Here is a 20,238-nt window from a genome sequence, read left to right on the forward strand (position 1 = left end):
AGTGGCTTCCTGCAGTAGGAAAGTGCGTTGAATGGAAATATAATTATGCTTACCTAAACAAACAATTTTTTTTCTGTATTAGAAAGTGGCAATGAGATTTATTTGCACAAAAATAATGCGAAGCATGCTTGGCAATTGGGAACGTGGTTCCCCACTAATGTTCAAGGTAAACCGCTTCTCAGTGAAATAACGAGACTTTTGTTGTCGGAAAAAGCTTTACATTTGGAACCCCGAGTTACTGGAATTACGAGCAAAATGTGAAATTCGCATTCAACTACAATGCCGCTTTGTCAGCGCGAAATTTTGCGCCTGAGCCCTGCGATCGCGCTTCATTTCCAAAGCTGTGACGATTTTCATTTACTGGCTCGGAGCGATGTTTTATGACTGAGTCACGAGAACGTGTCCCTGCCCGCGAGAGATGGGGATTTATTAAAAACAAAAATATATGTAAAATAAATTCTGCGATTTTATTTGCCAAACCCACCATGTGATTATCAGGCACGTAGCGTAGGACCCGAGATCAATTTTGGCCAGCTGGGATCCTTTACCGCGTGCACCTAAATCTAAGTACACACGAGCGCGTCTGCAATTCACCCCCGTTTAACTGCGGCCGCCACGGAAGAGATCCAAATCAGCGACCTCGAGCTAAGCAGGCGCAACGTCAGAGCCACTGGACGATCACATCGTTGAGGTTAAATGGAAGATACATTTAGTGTACAAGGTTTGTTGTCCTCATGATGCTGTCAATAATCAAACTAACACTAGAAAAAATACAGGTGATAATTGTATACAGTGTCGTGCTACGCGAGTACCTAGTCAGAGCGCGAGCAAAAGCATGAAAACGAAGCTATTCTAGCCGGAGACGACAAAGGCGAGTCCTCCCTCTGACGTCACGGGAGCGCCGTTCGCAGCGCCGCCATCAGTATAGCGCACGAGGCCAATTGTGTTGCACTGCTCAACAGGAGGTGGTCGTGGGTACGATTCCCGTTCGTGGCCGCCGCATTTTCACGGGTGCGAATTGCGAAAACGGTAGTGTGTTTAGGTTTAGGTTCACGTTAGTTAAGCAGCCCCAGGTGGACGAAATTTAGCCGTAGTTCCCCACACAGCGTGCCTCATAAAGCAGATCGAGATTTCTGGCTGCGTAATCCCAATATACATTTATTTTCGCATGTATACGTTTGGAATGTGAATTAGGCCGCTGTTACAAATCCAGGACAAACTGGAAGCGAAGTACTGCGTTGGAGTAGTTTCGGAATTTTTGTTTGAATGTATGCTGATTATCACGAGGATATGTCGACTGCATCTATAAAAGTATTATACCCATGACACAAGGTCATTCTACGGTCCTTTAGGTAAGGGGACATCTACCGGAAAGGCGTTCAAGCACAATGAGACACGACAAAGGAGTATCTCCCTCCCGGCAAAGTTTCTTTGCGGGAAAGAACGGGCATTTTCGAGCGGAAAGGTGTACTCTCGCATACAGCATGCACAACTAATCAATAGACGAAAACGTGTTACATAAATACGGTTCCCCGTAAGTATTTCTTTTTAACCTTGGAAAATGTATTAATCTTTAAGCGGTAATGCGGTTTGTCAAACAGTAATGATTTACTCTAGCTATACTCTCAAATGCTCACACCACTTTGCTAGCGCCGCCATGTTGAATTCCGAATATGCGCATTATCATCAAAAATGAAAAAAAAAAAGGTTATGTTGTACAATCACTAAATGTTATCTAGATACGCAGCTTTTTGTAAATGTTTTCTTTCTTGCTGCTTTAACAAACAGCGCTTTTTCTTTTTGCGGCGTTCATCTGAGGACCCACCTAAATAAGTTAGTGCAATGCCGTGTGTCATCGACGCAACTCATTTTTGCAAAGGGCCCTTCGGAGAATTAAGGGCCGTTTATAGTACGACGTAACGCGAGCGCGCGCACGCTACCTCACGTTGGCGAAAACTAGACAGTTTTAGTTACACGCACGTAGAGGCTTTGCGTACGTAGAGCTTCTACGTGTAAGTAGTGCGCATGCGCAGAACGTAGCGCCCACGCGCTGGTCTCACGGACGTACGTGAGATTCGATTTTTTGCGTGCGTTTCTTGCGCACGTAGACAGATTCACGCGGGGGTTTGGCGAGATCACGAACAAGCGATAGCGTGCTGAGCACTCGCAGATGGCTTGCATGGAAACACGGCGACAGGATGACTGGTCATCTATTTCATTCCATGTCAACGATGACAGCAGATAATTCTTGCACAACACACTTCTGGGCATTCCGGAGACGATGACCGGCACGCATCAATGCACATCACTGGCTTGGCTGAAATACTCGAATTGAATTGGCTACCGCAGTGTTCATATTTCCCGATAGATGTAGCTACGTGGTGCGTCGCGTACGTGTAGCTAAAAACGTTTCAGATGGCGCGCACGTAAGGTACGTAGACTGTTCACGTTTGCGTACGTGAAGTCTCCACGTACGTGTAACTTCTACTACCGCCGAGGTACCGACGCAGCCAACGTAAACGGCGGCTTGCGACGCGTCCCGAAGGGCCCGGCGTATATATCTTACACCGTGCTCCTGACACATTCGCGCGTTGGTCGCGTCAACTGCGCTGACCCACAATGCATTTCGCGCGAAGAACTAAAGACGCCCATGCTGCTTCGCCGACCGGCGCAGACAGCCGTTCAAAGCGGCGCGCGTACTTGGGATCGTTCTGAACATGCTCCGAAGATAACAGAGATGGCGTTTCGGCTGGCGCAGCGCAACCGGCGTAGCGTGACTGGCCGCAAACGACGCTGGCCCGTGCGCCGATAACGTCGGACTATAAACGGGCTTTAACAAAAGGGGTTTCGTACAAAGGACTTTTGCCCGTGTGTCAGGGGTATTTTACACCGGCTGTCCGTTGCCTCGTAATGCCGTCTAGTACATAACTCGAGATCGCAGGACGATGAAGTCGACGCTGACGAAGCATTTTCCCTATGTTTCCCTGCAAATGCGGGCCGATATTCACGAGTGATCACTCTCGGGGAAACGGTCATTCTCGCGAGATATCGCGCATGACTCAGCATCGGACGCTTTGGAGTGCATGGCTGACAGTGTTCCTTGCACTCTGACAATCTCGCTATCTTCGCATGTATGGTGCAAGCGACGCACTCGGGAACCGCACGAGTTACCGGGGCGCCCAAACGCCGGCCAATCAGGCGACGCTCCCACGAAAGAAAACTTTTTCAGTACCGGCGGCGGCTTTCTTGCGTGTGTGTGCGCTTCAACGCGGTAGCCGTTTCTTCGCGAGCCATCGTTGACGGTGGTGGACGCCTGTGCCTTAGATCGCCATGTTCGACGCCGAGCTGTCCGGTTTTGTCCACCAAAGAAGTCCGTTTTACTGTATTACCCGATGCTCAGATTCCGTATACGTGCTCGTTTGCTGTCATTCTGTGCTCGTCGGCGGGTGCATATTTGTGTGTCGTGAACACTTTCTCTCGCAACGTGCGATTCCAGGAGGACGGCCCCGTGCTTCTGCGGCAACCCTGCAATTGTGAGTGATGACGAAAAACAAGTTTTCATTGCTAAAACTAGACTTTACAGCGCTTGTAGGTGGCAGACATCTTATGCCGGGGAATACGCGAAATAGCGCAAATAATGACCGAGACAGCGTTCAGCCTGTTTTTGTCGCATGCATGCCGCCAGTATTGACTAGTCATGACTTCGTAATCAGCAGCTTCGTCATGAAATGCGCAGTCCCTGTGCGGGCCGCGCCGACAGATGACTGGAGTTGAGGTGACGTAAGCTTACTGTTAACGCGGGTGCTAACGCCCCAGCTTGGCGTAGGATGCAATATGAATAGCACCTGCCGCGGTGCGCTGCTAAGCACGAGGTCGCGCGATGGGGGCAAAATGCAACATTGCCCGTGTCCTCTGCATTGGGGACACGCTACAGATCCCCTGGTGGTGAAAATGAATCCCGAGTCCCGCACTATGGCGAGCCTCATAATCAACTTACGTGGCATTTTAGGTCGTAGCCTGCCCTTCAAAGCAGCGGCGGGCATTGGATTTATTGTTCCGATACATCTACAAAATTTGTCTTCTCGGTAAACGTTAAAGAAGGTACACCTTACGATTTAGACAAACCGGTATTAGCCCATCGTCTCATCTGCAAATACCACGATCAGGTTTACTTGCTCACTTTATTTAAACGCGATAGCGTTAAGGGCCCCGTGTCGCAGACAATCCGGCGTCGACAACCGGCGTCGGCGTGCGATGTCGGCGGGTGGCGGAGAAAATCATCCCCAACCACCCCGACCGCGCGGGCCCTCCACGTGGTGCAAGGTATTGGTGAACAAAAATCGAATTTCTCACAGTAAAATCCGCCAGAAAAAAAATTACAATTCGTCGTCGCATTGTTTACCAATCGGCGTCGGATTGTAATATGAATGTACGAGAAAACTTTATTCTGAAATTCTTAACTGAAACACAAACCCCATTTCCAGCATTTCTACCAGACTTGCGCGCGTCGGGGCAATAGCAAACAATTAATAAAATAATAAAAAAGGTGCTAGGACCTTCACATTTTAATTTAGGACCACTTATATTGCCCCGGGAAAAACGTCTTTCAAGCAATGCATTTCTGTTTAAAGTGAAGCCGACTTTAAGGGGATCGGTGTAAGCTTGGTCTTTGTAAGCTGGCTTTTCCACGTCCAGGGTTGCAGTGAATGCAGCCTACTTGCCGTATGGGAACGATGCGATGCGTACGGGTCCTCCAATTTCGTTTATTCTACATGTTTTACTGTCCTCTGGAATTTCTGAATCCTCTTCCCCTCTCTTTATACAGAACAGCACTTTAGTGGTCACGCCGGCCTTTATATCTGCGTTTCGGAAAATGTCTCACTCTCTCTTCCGCTTAATGTGGAGCTGCATCACGCGCTTCTGCCTAGCAAGGGCGTAGTGGTGGCCGGTAAAGCCCCTTAAGCTTCGTAAAGTAGCGACACTCTCCTCCTCCGCCTTCACCCCATTCCCTTTTCTCCTCTCTTTCGCGCTCCTTTCTCGACCATGGCGCCGCCTACACCACTTGAGCGTAATATTGACACGTGCACTTGTTTATCTTTCACAGGTGAGCGCTTTTCACCGGCTAACAAATGTTGAACGTTATCGCTCGGCGCAGGACGCGCCTGACTGTATCGGAAGTTGCTCGAACGTTATCGATGCGTCTATCCGTTGTCTGTGGTCACCGACGCTTATGTAATCCGATTGTTCGAGATTCTCGATTTGTGTACTTCTTTCTGGAAGACACGCGGGCACCAGGGATTACGGTGGAACCTTCGATGACTCATGTATAAAAGCCGACGCGTTTCGCCGCTGATCAGATTTCGACGATCGCCGACTGTGTTCGCTGCTATCGTTGTGCTCCTCGCCAGTCGGTAGACGCTTCTCCGGCGAAAATGACGATGGAGCAGGATCGTAAACAAACGTAGCCAGCACACGGCGGCGCGACGGCCACGTGATGCGATTAGGCCAATACCGACGCGGCGTCCGCCTCGGATAGGGCGTGCCAGGAGGAGGCGGCATTCTTGAAAGCGTATCGCTACTTTTACATTGAGGGGTTTTAGTGGCCGGCGTCAAGACCAGACTCCAGGCTTCGAAACGTGGCGTTCGAACTTCTAAAGAGCCAGATGGTCGTCATGGGCGCGATCTTGTACGCGTTCCAAAATGGAACGGAGGCGTTCCGTTCCATCGAGCCGCACACGATTGGTGAATTTGAACCGCGACGTTCAAATTGACCAAATCGTGTGCGGCTCGATGGAACGGAACGCCTCCGTTCCATTTTGGAACGCGTACAAGATCGCGCCCCATATCTACTTTAATGAGTACCTTGCACCCTAAGGGCGCCTAGGCTCCACATTGAGGAGATGCCCACGTCTAGTAAGGCGTCGTTAACGGTTTAACTCATGAGCGGCACATGCCCAATGCCACGTATACCCGGTACCCAAGTTGGCCCGACCACTGGTTTTGAACTCGGCCTCTTCATCAAAGCAACTCAATTCTGTAAGCATTAGACCATAAGCAACTCAGTGACCCAGGTCGGTGGAAAAACGGTTAGAGACACCGAGAAAAAGAAACATTTTTCCGTCCTTTTGAATCTTTTAATCCCCTTCCCCATATATAAGCAGAGCGACATGTCAGTGGTCACATGCAAACCGGCAAAAATCTGCAGAAGCCATATCACGATGACTCGACGGTAATGCGTTCAGCATTGAATCACCATAGTGACACACCTGAAGCTTGGGTTCCCCCGCAAAGGGGTGTGATGAAGTTGTCGAGATGAAGCGCCTGCACCTTCATGACTTGTGACAGGGCGTGATCGTGCAGCGGTTCTCTAATGTCAAGAATAAACAATAATAAAAAAAACACCCGCCTCTGCCTTCCCAGACAAGCGGGCTGTTCACCTTTCGTAACACTCTTGAGTCTTTGCGTAGCACTTCAATGCATGCGTCCATGTCATGGCCTTACGTAGTAGCGTTCTCGAACGCATTCAAGTCTGCTAATACGGTCCACATCGTCGCGCTAAGGTCGGTACTGAAGAGTCGCTGCTGTCGGTAACCAGCCAACTGGGGTCGTGTGGAACATCCAGCCACGTGCTCCCGCCCTTGTCGTGTGCCTTCGAAGACACACGGCAAACCTGGGCCACGACATCCAGCGGCAGCGATGCTCGCAATTGCTGCCTCCCTATGCCAGAGATCGACACTTTGTTATGTCGTCTCTCATCAGGTATGCGTATGTAAGGTTACTGGCAACTTTTATGCTTTGTGGTCGAGGAAGTGGGATACAGAGAGTGAGAGAGAAAAAGCGAAGAGAGGAAAGGCAGGTAGGTCAACCAGACGAACGTCCGGTTTGCTACCCTACACAAGGGGTAAGGGAAAGGAGGAGTAAAGAGGAAAAGAGCAGGTACAATTCTATTTATACGAGAACTCGCTACCGACAACCTGAGGCGACTCAACAGAAGTGGGATACAAATGCGTGGTAATGTACACCCCATCCCTCGATTGGCCTTTTTCATTTCTCCTGCCCGATAAGTTCTCAACGTAGAACTTTTGGCAATAGTTCTTGCTTTGCGAAAGTCACCCCTTTATGATGCTACAAGAATAGTTGTCATAGATTCTATTTCTCTGTGCAGCGCACTTAACCATCTCCCCGCTGCTTCGCATCCACACATGGTTCCCTTTAGCGGAAGATGGAGTAATTTTTTTATTAATTAAAGTTTCTCTCTCTCTCTAACTGCAAGGCTGACTACCTTATAACCACCCGGTTCGTGGCCTATCTCACAAAGTGGGTTTGTTCCATTAAATAGGGGGTCATCATCATCGTCCGTGTCGTTCTTCTGTGAGCTCTGGCATATGCACGATCGTGTCTTCAGTAATAAAATAATGCACTATCTCTACCACGCAGTTCCTCGTTTCAATATTCCCGCCATCAGGTGTAGGAAATTCACGAGGTCTTTTATATGTTATCCCTAGGACGACTTGGAGGCGAACGCCCAAGTGCCGATGCATAGGATGGCGTAGGATGCAATATGAATAGTACCTGCCGCGGTGCGCTGCTAAGCACGAGGTCGCGCGATGGGGGCGAAATGCAAAATTGCCCGTGTCCTCTGCATTGGGGACACGCTACAGATCCCCTGGTGGTGAAAATGAATCCCGAGTCCCGCACTATGGCGAGCCTCATAATCAACTTACGTGGCATTTTAGGTCGTACGCCCTGCCCTTCAAACCAGCGGCGGGCATTGGATTTATTGTTCCGATACATCTACAAAATTTGTCTTCTCTGTAAACGTTAAATAAGGTTCACCTTATGATTTAGACAAACCTGAATCAGCCCGTCGTCTCATCTGCATATACACAGATCAGGTTTACTTGCTCACAATATTTTATTTAACGCGACAGTGTTAAGGGTGCCATGTCGCAGACAATCCGGCGTCGACGTGCGATGTCGGCAGGTGGCGCCGAAAATCATCCCCAACCACCCCGACCGCGCAGGCCCTCCACGTGGTGCAATGTTTTGGTGAACAAAAAGTGAATTTCTCACAGTGAAATCCGTCTGAAAAACGGTAAAGTACGGTTTTACCATTCGGCGTCATATTCGCCGTCGGATTGTTTACCAATCGGCATCTGATTGTAATTTGAATGTACGAGAAAACCTAATCCTGCTACGAGGAAACACTAACCCCTTTTCCAGCAGTTATACCAGACTTGCGCGCGTCGGGGCAATAGCAAACAATTAATAAAATAATAAAAAAAAGTGCCAGGGCCTTCACATTTTACTATAAGACCACTTTTATTGCCCCTGGAAAAACGTCTTTCCAGCAATGCATTTCAGTTCAAAAGTGAAGCGGACTTTAAGGGAATCAGTGTAAGCTTGGTCTTTGTAAGCTGGCTTTACCACGTTCAGTATTGCAGTGAATGAAGCCTACTTTCCGTATGCGAACTATGCGGTGCGAACGGGTTCCGATAACGCTATCGCGTTCTACTCTCAAAGGCGAAGCTTAAGCGTCCTCCAATTTTGTTTATTTTACATGTTTTACTGTCCCCTGGAATTTCTGAATCCTCTTCCCCCTCTCTATGGAGAACAGCACTTTAGTGGTCACGCCGGCATTTATATCTGCATTTCAGTAAAATGTCTCCCTCTCTCTTCCGCTTAATGTGGAGCTGCATCACGTGCTTCTGCCTAGCAAGGGCGTAGTTGTGGCCGGCGTCACGACCAGGCTCGAAAATAAGGCGACGAACCTCGTAGCGCTCTCCTTACTTCGAAACGTGGCGTTCGAACTTCTAAAGAGCCAAGTGGTCGTCATAAGCAACCCAGTGACCCAGGTCGGTGGAAAAAAGTTAGAGACACCGAGAAAAAGAAAATTTTTTACCGTCCTTTCGAATCTTTTAATCCCCTTCTCCATCTCTAAGCAGAGTGGCATGTCAGTGGTGTTGGCCTGCGACTCGCGCCTGCACCTGCATGACTTGTGACAGGGCGTGACCGTGCAGAGGCTCTCTAATGTCAAGAATAAACAATAAAAGAAAACACCCACCCCTGCCTTCTCAGACGAGCGGGCTGTTCACCTTCGTAACACTCTTGAGTCTTTGCGTAGCACTTCAATGCAGGCGTCCATGTCATGGCCTTACGTAGTGGCGTTCTCGAAAGCGCACCAAATCATAGTGAGCTGAACTACAAAGTAGCACGAGTCAAGAGCGCTAATACGGTCCACATCGTCACGCTAAGGTCGGTACTGAAGAGTCGCTGCTGTCGGTAACCAGCCAACTGGGGTTGTGTGGAACATCCAGCCACGTGCTCCCGCCCTTGTCGTGTGCCTTCGAAGACACACGGCAAACCTGGGCAACGACATCCAGCGGCAGCGATGCTCGCAATTGCTGCCTCCCTATGCCAGAGATCGACACTTTGTTATGTCGTCTCTCATCAGGTATGCGTATGTAAGGTTACTGGGAACTTTTATGCTTTGTGGTCGGAGGAAGTGGGATACAAATGCGTGGTAAGGTACTCCCCATCCCTCGATTGGCCTTTTTCACTTCGCCTGCCAGATAAGATTTTAAGGTAGAGCTTTTGGCAATAGTTCTTGCTTTGCGAAAGTCACCCCTTTGTGATGCTACAAGAATAGTTATTATCACAGATTCTCTTTCTCTATGCAGCACCCTGCATCATGTTTCATCACGCAAACATCACGCACGTGAGGTTAGGCCGTATCACTCCATGACAGACCTGTATGGGTATTCATATTTTCCACTGGCAGTAGAAGACAGCGATAATTTGTCAGAGGAATCAATGCAGGGCAAGAATGTTAATTTATTTTATAGACAGTTGCCACATACAGAAATGCTTTATAGACTGTGCGGGACTCTAAAAAAATTTTATACATAAAGGATAAAGAATAAATTGCCTCAACCGATCACAAATTAGAAGCCGCCCTCGAAAATGCAGTAAGACGAAGAGGGAGCTCGAATAATACTTTAGCACGGTTGATGTTGTTGTTGGCCTCAACACATGGCTCAACACAATTGGCCATGCTGGAGGTAATGAAAAGTACGCACAACAAAGAACAAATCATTCAAGAAAACGCTTTCTTTTGTCTTATTTTTTTTCGAAGTAGTGAAAGCGCCTACTATGTAAGCTAGGGTTCCATTATTGAGACGGTAGGCTGCAGTCGGATCTGGGCACCACGTAGCTCTTGGCGAACTCCAGAGTGCTGTTGTAGAGGCGGCCGTCGGCGCCGGACAGCTCGTGGTTCCTGTCCAGGTTGTAGTCGCCGCACAGGCCGCACAGCTTGCCGCTGTAGAACGGAGCGACCTGCAAAGAGTTCGAGGATGTAGTGTGCAAAGAGTGACTCAAGAAAAAGGAAGACAGGTGTAGGCAGGGTGACGTCACGAAGATGAGGCCAAGCTGCTGTTGGCAATTTTTTTTCACCATTTTTTTTCTATGAAGTTTATTTGCAACCATTTTGCGGCAGACCAGAAAAAAAGAAACAAAAGTCACAGGCCTGCGCGGCACAGGCAGCACAGTCACAGCGTAAGCTGGTGGAGCGACCTAAGAGTAGCTCCAATTTCGGCACCACGCACAACAGGGTCTTAGCGGCAAACTCTCTTTGCCTCGTTTTGATGAGAACGATCTGAACTGCCCGCCCGGCGTCGACGGCGATCTGTGGCTTGTAATGCTCTCTGCACAGCAGTCTACTGAGCCAAATGATGCCTGGTTGTAGCTGCGCACGTAGCTCTACGATTCGCTTTTTGAGCAGTGGTTCGTACCTTGTGAGCAGACGCCAATTTTGTGCTTCAATGCATAAAGCGACGTTTTGTTAAGGAACTAACTGGAACACCAATGCATTTCTCCGCAAAGTTCTGGAATTAATATCTCGAAACTGCTGTCATCCCGAGAATTCGTTCCAAGTGGATCCGGCTTGGAACTCCATGGCTCCAATTTGTAAATTGCAATATAAGCCATCAGGTAATTAGAAAAAAAACTTAATTCGTGATTTTTTGTTATTTGATTCTGCATTTTAATTTCATGTGCAAGTAATGTCCGCCTCTTCGAGTAGACCAGCTCATTCTGTCACAGGCAACCTTTAGGAATTTTTGAAAGTGTTTTCTGAAACACCCTGTATATGCAATTTACATGTCGGGCACGGTGCGTTTGCAGGTGCCTTCACTAGATGGCGCTACCATACTGGCGGAGGTTCGGGATCGCTTTGATTGCGCGCCTCATCTGAGCCACATCTCGTCGTCTTAGCCTGCGCGCCTGTCTAGGGAGCGTTTATAGGGCATTTTTTCGCTGCCCGATAGGAAGCGCTTGCGTGGATCAATGGTAGAGTATCTGACTCCGACGCAGCGGGCGTGGGTTCGATCCGGGTGGGAACCGCGTCCTTTTTTTTTGCATTTCCGGCGATAGTGGTTACGCTCACAGGCGGTGGCGGCGGCGGACACCATCGCGAAGGAGCCCATAGCAGCTTAGGCTGTAAAAAAGCTGATGAAACAGCTTGAGAGGACTTGGCCACTCCACCCACACACACGTTCGCATAACGGTATAGTTGCAAGTGGAAAAAATACAATGCATTGCACATGGCTCACGCACAGACAAATCATACTTGCGTATGCCACCTGTCAAAAACGTATACAAACAATATTTCCGATAAACATCAAATGAAATGAACCGTTAGCAAGATTTCGCAGAAGCGTGAATGAGTTTATGGTAAAGATGTTATACCCAGTACACACAGTAGTACCTGTAGTTGTTTGAATGAAATTTGTGGGATGCCGAAGAGCTGTTGTTCCCCTTTTTAACTGCAGCCTCAAATCAAAATTCTGCTGCCTCAAATTGGTAAGACTTCATATTCTCTCTAAATAAAGTTTTATCCATCCATCCATCACATTCTCTCTAAAGTGCAAGGAATATGATTCAATCCTGTTCACCTGGCTGGTGTACGAATGTAATTTTTGCACCAGTGACGTATTTTTTCAACGGTCGTATTATTTTCATCCCGAAATTGTCAAATGTATTTTTTATTGCGATAGCAAATGTATGAACACTTCAAGCGTATTTCTGTCGTCGGCGTCACCGTCGCCGTGAGGTTTCGTATAAAGTCCAAGGGCGACAAAATCATCGCTGCGCGCCGCAGGCGCGAGTGAAATCGCGTGGGGGACGCGCGCTATCACAGAGAGCGAACGCACGGCGTAAAGCAAACGTGACTTCCGTCGCGCGAAAGTCCGGGGGGGGGGGGTATGGGAGGGAGGGAGGGAGGCGGGGCGACGCTGAGCTGTGGCACGAAATGCGTATCTTGCAACCGGGCGCAAGATTGCCAAGGGGAACTGGCCACTCAATCTCCCACGCGAAAGAAGAAAAGCGGGAAGGCAGCGCGGGAGGGAGGTGGGGGCAGCTTCTACTCTGCCAACAACCGCGATTGTACGTTGCCCGGCTGCGGCGGTCGCCCGCACCGCCTCTTAAAAGTGATCTCCACACGGCTCTGACCTCTGTATGCGCTGTGCATTCGCCGCTCAGTTTCCGTTAAAGTGATAGACCGCACGAACCTTCGCTCGCTGCGGCGGCTGCGCTTGCTGCCAGCGTTCTGACAGTGGTTGTCTGCGGTCATTGAGTGTGACCCTTTCATGTTTGTTTGCTTGTGCGCGCTGACACCACGCTTGTCCATTCAGTTAGTAAGCGAATGTGTCCAAGTTTATGCAGCCGATAAAACTACTATCCCTACTCCGAATAGTTCTCTACTAATTTGCTATCGCAATTGATGCTTCGCCTTTCGGGCGAAACTGCGACATTTTTTTCATACGCCGAGTTTGATTTTGAGAGAGATAAATGACATCGTAAAGTTCCAATTGCGATTAGCTCAGCAAACCAATTAAAAAATTAAATTATGAGGTTTTACGTGCCCAAACAACGATCTGTTTATGAGGCACGCCGTAGTGGGGGACTCCGGAATAATTTGGACCACCTGGGGTTCTTTAACATGAACCTAAATCTAAGTACACGGGTGTTTTTGCATTTAGCCCCCATTGAAATGAGGCCGTCTTGGCCGGGATTCGAACCCGCGACCTCGTGCTTAGCACTAAGCCCAACACTATAGCCACTAAGCAACCACGGCGGGTTACCCCAAGAAATAATTAATACGTTAATTATATTTGCACTTGATTAACATTTAGTTGTTTATTTGGTAGCAATGTAGTCTTGATGGAGAGAAATAGAGACGATAAAGCTGTTCCATTTTTTTTGTAAATGTGATATTGGTCTGGAGTCCAGAAGATTCAAGGTGGCTGGAGAGTTAGGTGGAAGAAGACCTCACTTCACCGGCCTGAGTGACAGTTTAGAGCCCTGCTGGACACCTTAATGTGTGCGCGCAGTTCTACCACTCTCACGTGTGATGTCATTACGCAGAAGATGATCACGTGAGAGTAGGACGTTGCTACATTTTGACATTTGCTCCCGCTCGCTCAGTCGGCTTCTGTGCAGCTACTTGTTGTGAAGGCCGATGTAGCGGCAGACCAGACGACCGAGCTAACCGGAGTGAGTGTCAAGGTGTGGCCATGTCCTGGTCTCATGTGACAGACCTGTGTCATGACGTCACGGCACAGTCAGATCATGGGAAAGGAAACCGAAACAGGCAGTAGAAAAGCTAAAATATGGAGGACATTTAAGTTAAGTGTTCCATGGAACGCGATAGCATTCAAAGATCCCTGGCTGCTTATCAGGCTTCCCGGCAAGTGAATTATGTTTTCTGGTATCTTCAAAGTATAATCCGATGCTATTCCGTCTGTAGGTTGTGGTTAAGTCGTACTTTAGGATTTTTCGGACTGATTTTACTTTGAGCAATTTAATTTTGTTCACTAACACATTGCGCCACGCGGAGGGCCTCCGCGGCCGGGTGGTTCGGGATGATTATTTCCGCCGGCGCGCCCGCGCCAGCGCCGACACCGACGCCCGAGTTTCTGTGACACGGGGCCCTGAACGCCCTCTCGTTAATACAGGCGGAGTGAATAATTAATATATTACGAATAATTAATTGCGCTCTGAGGCTTTCGAGCATTTTGGCTAGAGTTGCGAGCTGTCGGACTTTCACTGCACGCAAAAAAGAAAGAAAAAAGTCGAAATTGTATTTTCCATGCAGCGTTTCAAAAACGTTGCTTCACATAATCAAGTGTATACAAACCTGGACAAAGAGCATGTTTCCATTAAAGACCAAGTAGACGCCGTACGACTCGGACACCAGCGCAAACCACGTTTTTGAAGATTTCACGATCCTGAAGAGTTCCGCGTCGTGGTACGTGTGCCGGTAGGGCCTCTCGATCGTTGTCTTCAGCGTTGTACCGTCGACGCTCACTACAAGGCCAGAGTCTTCAGTTGCAGGCAGTATTTCAACCTTGGTCGTGTGTATGAAGACCTTCAGCGCCTGCGAGGTATAATGCATATAAGTTGGCACTGGAATATGTTGGCGGCAAGTAATTAATGGTGAGCAGCTTAATGCTCCATAAAGGGTGTCTGTTTTTTTTCTACAGAAAATTAAAAAATCGCTGTAACAGACAGTCCGTTTGTCGTGATTGAACTTGGTCACCCGAGGCGGCGGACATCACTCGCCCTAGAAATCCGACTCAATAATTGTATAAGTAATGAAAATCACTAATTACCTTCTAATTAATTATTTCACAGTACATATTGCAACTTTCCAATTGTAGCCGCTGAGCTTGTAAGGCATATTCACTTGGAACGACTTCTAAAATTCGCACGGGTTTCGAGATATGCGCCGTGAAACTGGCGGTAAAAATGCAGTAATGTTCCACTCACTTTTTTGACAAACTGTCGATTTATGTACGAAGCACAAAAGTAACTTGAGCGCGCCATGGGGCGTTGCGCGAGGGCAGAGAGCATCGCCGCGACGCCACGTCACTAGCGCGCCTCGACGGAGCATTCGCGTGCTGCCCTCTCGAAAGCCGGCGCGCGGTGTTTCTCTCCCTCACCCCCACTCTGCTTAGCTGCTGCGCGCGCCTGCAGGCTTTGGTGGTCGCTGCTGCTTCCTCGGTCTCTCGTCGCATCTCATGTGGCGCTGGCACCGCAGGCTGCTGCTGCTTGCTGGCTCGGGCAGCACGGGCCGCTATGGTCCTGAGGAATCAGTCTGGGACTGATGCGGGCTGCTCCCACGTGGGGACAGATGGTACATTTCTCGAGGCGAAAAAGCTCCAAGAACCGCTCAGCGGCATTCTACTGGACATTAATGCTTTCACATTCACAACTCATGAGAACGGCTTAGGTGTGCTTGTATTTCGAGTATGTCCATATGTGGATTTCTATGTCCATATATATGGACCACGAAAAGTTGCTGCGTTTACCTTGGTGAGCGTAGGGTTGTTGGCAGCCCGAGCCAAGACGAGGAACCGCTTGTTCTGTGAGCAGTCGCGGGTTACCACCTCGTAGCAATCTGTCTGGGGCAGTTCAATCACGGTGCCATCGAAGGTACGCACACTTCGGGACTGCAGGTCACAGTATCCTGCACGATGACATAAGGATAAAGGACACTGCCACATCATCACCCTAGAAACACAATTCGCCTTCTCAGTTCAGGTTTCACTTCCGGATTGCGTGGTCTTTCTCTAGGTATAATCAGCGTTAGTCTTCGACCGAAACCTACTTATTAATCAATATCGCTTGACAAATTACCCTTGCAAGATTCTACCTTCGTTGATTGCGCGGTAATAGATTGATAACTATAGAAGAGAAAATGACTATCGAATTTTCAGGTTCAAATGGCGCACCGGAATCCAGGGCCGGTCATCAGTGTGATGTCTAGGATTGCAAAATGTTTTCTTTTCGCATTTCGGCTGCCCTGGTTCGGCGAAAGTTCTTGAACCTTCCTGAGTTCAATCTCTGGCTCTTTAATAATACGATGCAGTTCATTTTTACCAATATTTATCTAAGCCCAAGCAAGCAGCCTCAAAATTTATGACGTCAGGGTGAGGAGGTGCGGCGATTTCGAGGCGACATCCCCCCTCGTCTTTCGGTCTCGCGTCTTTTCTAGCGCACCAAGCGTCTTCTGGCAGTAAAAGCGGCTCTCTTTTAGTCATGTGGTTGGGTAATTTACTAACACAGCCAAAACAATTTTGCTCTTTAGCGTACGATGCGCAATGCACCGATTTTTTTTTTGCTTGAGCGCGAAGGGGTCAGACAACCGCAAGTGCCAGCGCCATGCGAGAACTTCGTTTCACTTGGTGGCTATGCTTCTCATGGCGCCACTAATCTCACAATAGTGGCTGAGGCATTTAGCCGTGGTGCTTTTCATTTGCCATGGCTAGAGCTACACATTCTCATCGAAAAGCGGTGAAACGAACTGGTCAGTCAACGATGACAAGGCTAACGCGACGACAAAAACGATGGCAATGATCACGTCACGGTAACTACGGAGAAAATATGACGCCACGGTGAAGATGACAAGGATTGGAAGAACACTTATCACTGCACGACAGATGTGAGAAGGCCGATGGCACGACGGCTCAAATACAGATAGACCCAGGATAGAATCTTTGCTGTGGATAAGGTGAGCTCTTTGGCAACTTGTACGCTGACGGTAAACATAACGCCATTAAAATTAAGTTTACGCACATCGATGTAGCAAGAAAAACTAACCATGCTTGTACAGCGAAGAGTAATCTTCCATGTTCGTGTATCCCATCTCGGCAAAGACCCTGGGTGTGAGCACGTGGGTCAACAAAGGCACGCCATGGTACTCGACGCTGTGGCCATCCTCGCGGACGACTGTGATGTCACTGCGCAGCTTCTCTTTGGGGTCCCACCTAGGAACTTGCGACACCACGTGAAGTTTGCCATTCTCGCCCTTGAAGTTCAGGCGCAGAACACGCAGGAACGGGTCCTCCGGCAGCTGAAGCGCAGGGTAGAGTGCTTGATTCGGAAACAAGCGCCTGTATAGCTAAATGAGGAAAAAAATCGCAGGACGCTTCAGGCTTCGCCTTTAAGAGTAGAACGCGATAGCGTTATCGGGACCCGTTCGCATCGTATCGTTCGCATCCGACAAGTAGGCTTCATTCACTGCAACACAGAACGGGGGAAAGCCAGCTTACAAACACCAAGCTTACACCGATCTCATTAAAGTCGGCTTCACTTTTAAAAAGAAATGCATTGCTGGGAAGACATTTTCCAGGGGCAATATAAGTGGTCTTATATTAAAGTGTGAAGGCCCTAGGACTTTTTTTTCATTAATTTATTAATTGTTCGCTACTGCCCCGACGCGCGCGCGTGTCCAAAACGCATTTGGCATGCAAAGTCCCGATTTGACCTGCCGAGGATGCCAGCGCCATCTGGATAAGATTTTCGCAAGTAGGCTACTCGAGTGAGCAGGTGTTGTCATGGTAGAAATGCAGGCAAAATAGGATTGTGTTTGAGTTTCCTCGTAACAGAATTATGTTTTCTTGTACATTCAAATAACAGTTCGACGCCACCATGTCTGTAGGTTGTGCTTAAGTTGTAAATTACCATTTTTCTGACGGATTTCACTGGGAAATTCAATTTTGGTTAACTAACAGCTTGCGCCACGCGGAGGGCCTGCGCGGTGGGTGTGGTTAAGGATAATTTTCTCCGCCGCGGACGCCGGCATTCACGCCGACGCCGTATTTTCTGCGACACAGGCCGCTTAACGGTTTCGCGTTAAAGTAGAAAACTCGACCGTCAGAGTAAAAACTAAATTATGGGGTTTTACGTGGCAAAACCACGATATGATTATGAGGCGCACGCCGTAGTGGGGGACTCCGGAAATTTGGACCACCTGGGGTTCTTTAACGTGCACCTAAATCTAAGTACACGGGTGTTTTCGCGTTTCGCCCCCATCGAAAGGCGGCCGCCGTGGCCGGGATTCGATCCCGGAGACCATCAGAGATTGTTTTTACCTAGCTGGGCTTACGAGGGGGGCTCTTGTTAAAAAAAATGACAGTTGGACTCTTTCCAATACGCCGAAAAATACGCAATGAAGCGAATTGGGAATCTAACACGCATCACTGGGCTCTAGCATTGTGAAGCTAGCACGCAACACAGTTGAGCAGTAAAGATTAATAACGGAAGTCGCAGTGTGCTTTGTCGACGAATCTATGCCGATTCGTAGGAAACGTCGGCGTAACAGCTATATTTCCGACTGCGGCTGAAGGATTGTAATGCCACAGCTTCCGCTAATATTTTCATTATGAGACTCTACGACGTAGGGAACAGTCGGGCGGGAAGAAAATGTTTGGTTAGGCCTCATAAGCGCTGCACCTTGGTCGAGTCAGTACATGACTATAAACATGCAGCCAACAAGCTTTAGGCTGAAAAATCAAAGAAAGTGTACTGCTACTGACATGGGAGGTCACTGCACTGCAGGCAGTACGAATTCACTCCGCTCTACAATGATGTCAATATTGTAGGTAAAGCTAGAACAGAAGAAACTCGTGCGAGTTCACCATAACTGTTATTGACAAAGAAGGGGTGGGATTTCCTCGACAGTAATTCTTACGGGTGTCTTCGTTTTGTCTGTTGCCGCGGGGTTGGAGTGTCACATGGTTTATGCTACAGCGAAGGCGCTCGTTTTGTAAGTGTCGATTTCTCATGGGAAAAGGTCGACTGTAAGTGTAGCGTCTTTCCTGTAAACTTCTGCCTTTTTTTTCCGCGGTCTTTCCGTCTGTCTTGCTCACAACTAGTTCATAGTTAGAGCTTACGTACGGCTCTTGGCGTTAGCTGGGAGGTCGTAAATGCCGTGCCTCATCGAGGGCTAGATATACGATTCCTTCTTGGCTTGGGACTTCGTGCAGTAAGCTAATCAAGGTTCCTACTTACCGGCTTGTAGTTAGCGTACTCTACGTCGGCCGTGAACTTTCCGAAGCGACTGGAGTGGCGAAGCAGCTTAAGGCAATGGACACGGAATTCGGTGCCGTTTTGTCTGCTATCTTTGCATTTCCGGGCTAAATTCTGCAAGAAGCTGTTGCTGAGGTGTCCTCTGCCGAGTGGTTTGCCTTGCGCTGCTGCAGTCAGCTGCCTTTCGTCATCGTCCGTATGCGTAAACTTCCCCTTGATGGTGATCTGTTGTGGCAGGCAAAAAATGCGAAGGGCGTCACGTGGTGAGAAAGAGGTTTTGGGCTGCTTCGAGTCAGTTCGAGTCAGTTCGTCACTGCTTCGAGAGATTGTGTCCAGAAATGATGCAGGTTTTCGATCCGCGTATTTTAGATGGCAGTACAAAGCTGACCGGCGAAATTAAACATGCATTTTCATGCGGATTAGGCAAGTGAAAGATCATTGATAGCGACAGTAATGCTTTGCATTGGGGAGTCTGAGCAGACTACTAAAGCAGACGTGAACGGGAGAAACAACGGTACTGTCTTGTCACACCAGTGCGGCGTAACGGTAGTCATCAGGCAACAGAACGATCGTTTGAATCCCGGGAGCTTGTTGGCCGCCTGGCAGTCAGTGGCAACCCTTAAATTGTAAAACCATCCACGCTAACGTTTCGAACGATGCAACTCGGACGGTCGTTCGAGTCAGCTTGACTTACGAATTGTGGCTACCGATGTGGAATACGCAATGTGGTCTCAAGAATGGCATTCGTTATAGTCACATTTTCATGTTATCAACAGTTCGAACGTGTGCTTCAAGCGGACATTTTCTGGTAAGCGCTGTCCTGATAAGACTGTGCAATCAGCCTCGAAAAACGGTATATTTGTAAGTATAGACATTGTACAGTGCTAAACCTGTAGAGTAAGACTAAGCTGCTGCAACGCGAAGGCTACCAGGAGCGGTCACCAGAACCTAGCTACCATGTGTATAAGGTAGTTAGTTGCTAGTAATTAGTTAACGTAATTAGTTTTGCTTACCCGTGACTGCCCTTCGCAACTGCTTCCATAATGGAGGTCGAGACTGGCGTTGACTTGCTGACCCAGGTAGAATGTCGGCAGGTTGTGATACCTGGACCTGTCCGGCTTGGGAAACTCCGCTGAAACGTCGACACAGACCTGCGCAGTGTAAGGTGGAATTTGGGTCTATAAAATACGCAACTGCGTCTAGTATCGTCTCTTCGCGACATCAGTTTCAGCAAGCACAGAACCATTTTGCCACCCTCGATACCAATAAGAAATAGCTATTATCCCTGCCATCAATCACATTATATAGGCAATATTAAACGTGATTCGGAGGTACGGAACTTATTTAGACTCGGTTGTTGTGTAGATA

The 20,238-nt window shown here is 48.5% G+C and overlaps 1 protein-coding gene across 1 annotated transcript in view; it reads right to left on the reverse strand.

The window, feature by feature from the left end:
* Positions 1 to 9,820: 9,820 nt before the first annotated feature.
* The window catches only part of LOC119432807 (vitellogenin-2), a 48,045-nt gene continuing 37,627 nt past the window's right edge, over positions 9,821 to 20,238 (reverse strand). Inside the window, exons 20-25 of the mRNA XM_049659430.1 lie at positions 19,884 to 20,021; positions 18,853 to 19,095; positions 16,660 to 16,960; positions 15,369 to 15,526; positions 14,195 to 14,434; positions 9,821 to 10,335 (exon numbers count right to left, since the gene is read on the reverse strand). Coding sequence (XP_049515387.1) covers positions 10,171 to 10,335; positions 14,195 to 14,434; positions 15,369 to 15,526; positions 16,660 to 16,960; positions 18,853 to 19,095; positions 19,884 to 20,021 — 1,245 coding nt within the window. The 3' untranslated portion in view covers positions 9,821 to 10,170. The remainder of the gene's footprint in view (positions 10,336 to 14,194; positions 14,435 to 15,368; positions 15,527 to 16,659; positions 16,961 to 18,852; positions 19,096 to 19,883; positions 20,022 to 20,238) is intronic.

Source organism: Dermacentor silvarum, chromosome 11, assembly GCF_013339745.2.
Source record: "Dermacentor silvarum isolate Dsil-2018 chromosome 11, BIME_Dsil_1.4, whole genome shotgun sequence".
Classification (NCBI taxonomy): domain Eukaryota; kingdom Metazoa; phylum Arthropoda; class Arachnida; order Ixodida; family Ixodidae; genus Dermacentor; species Dermacentor silvarum.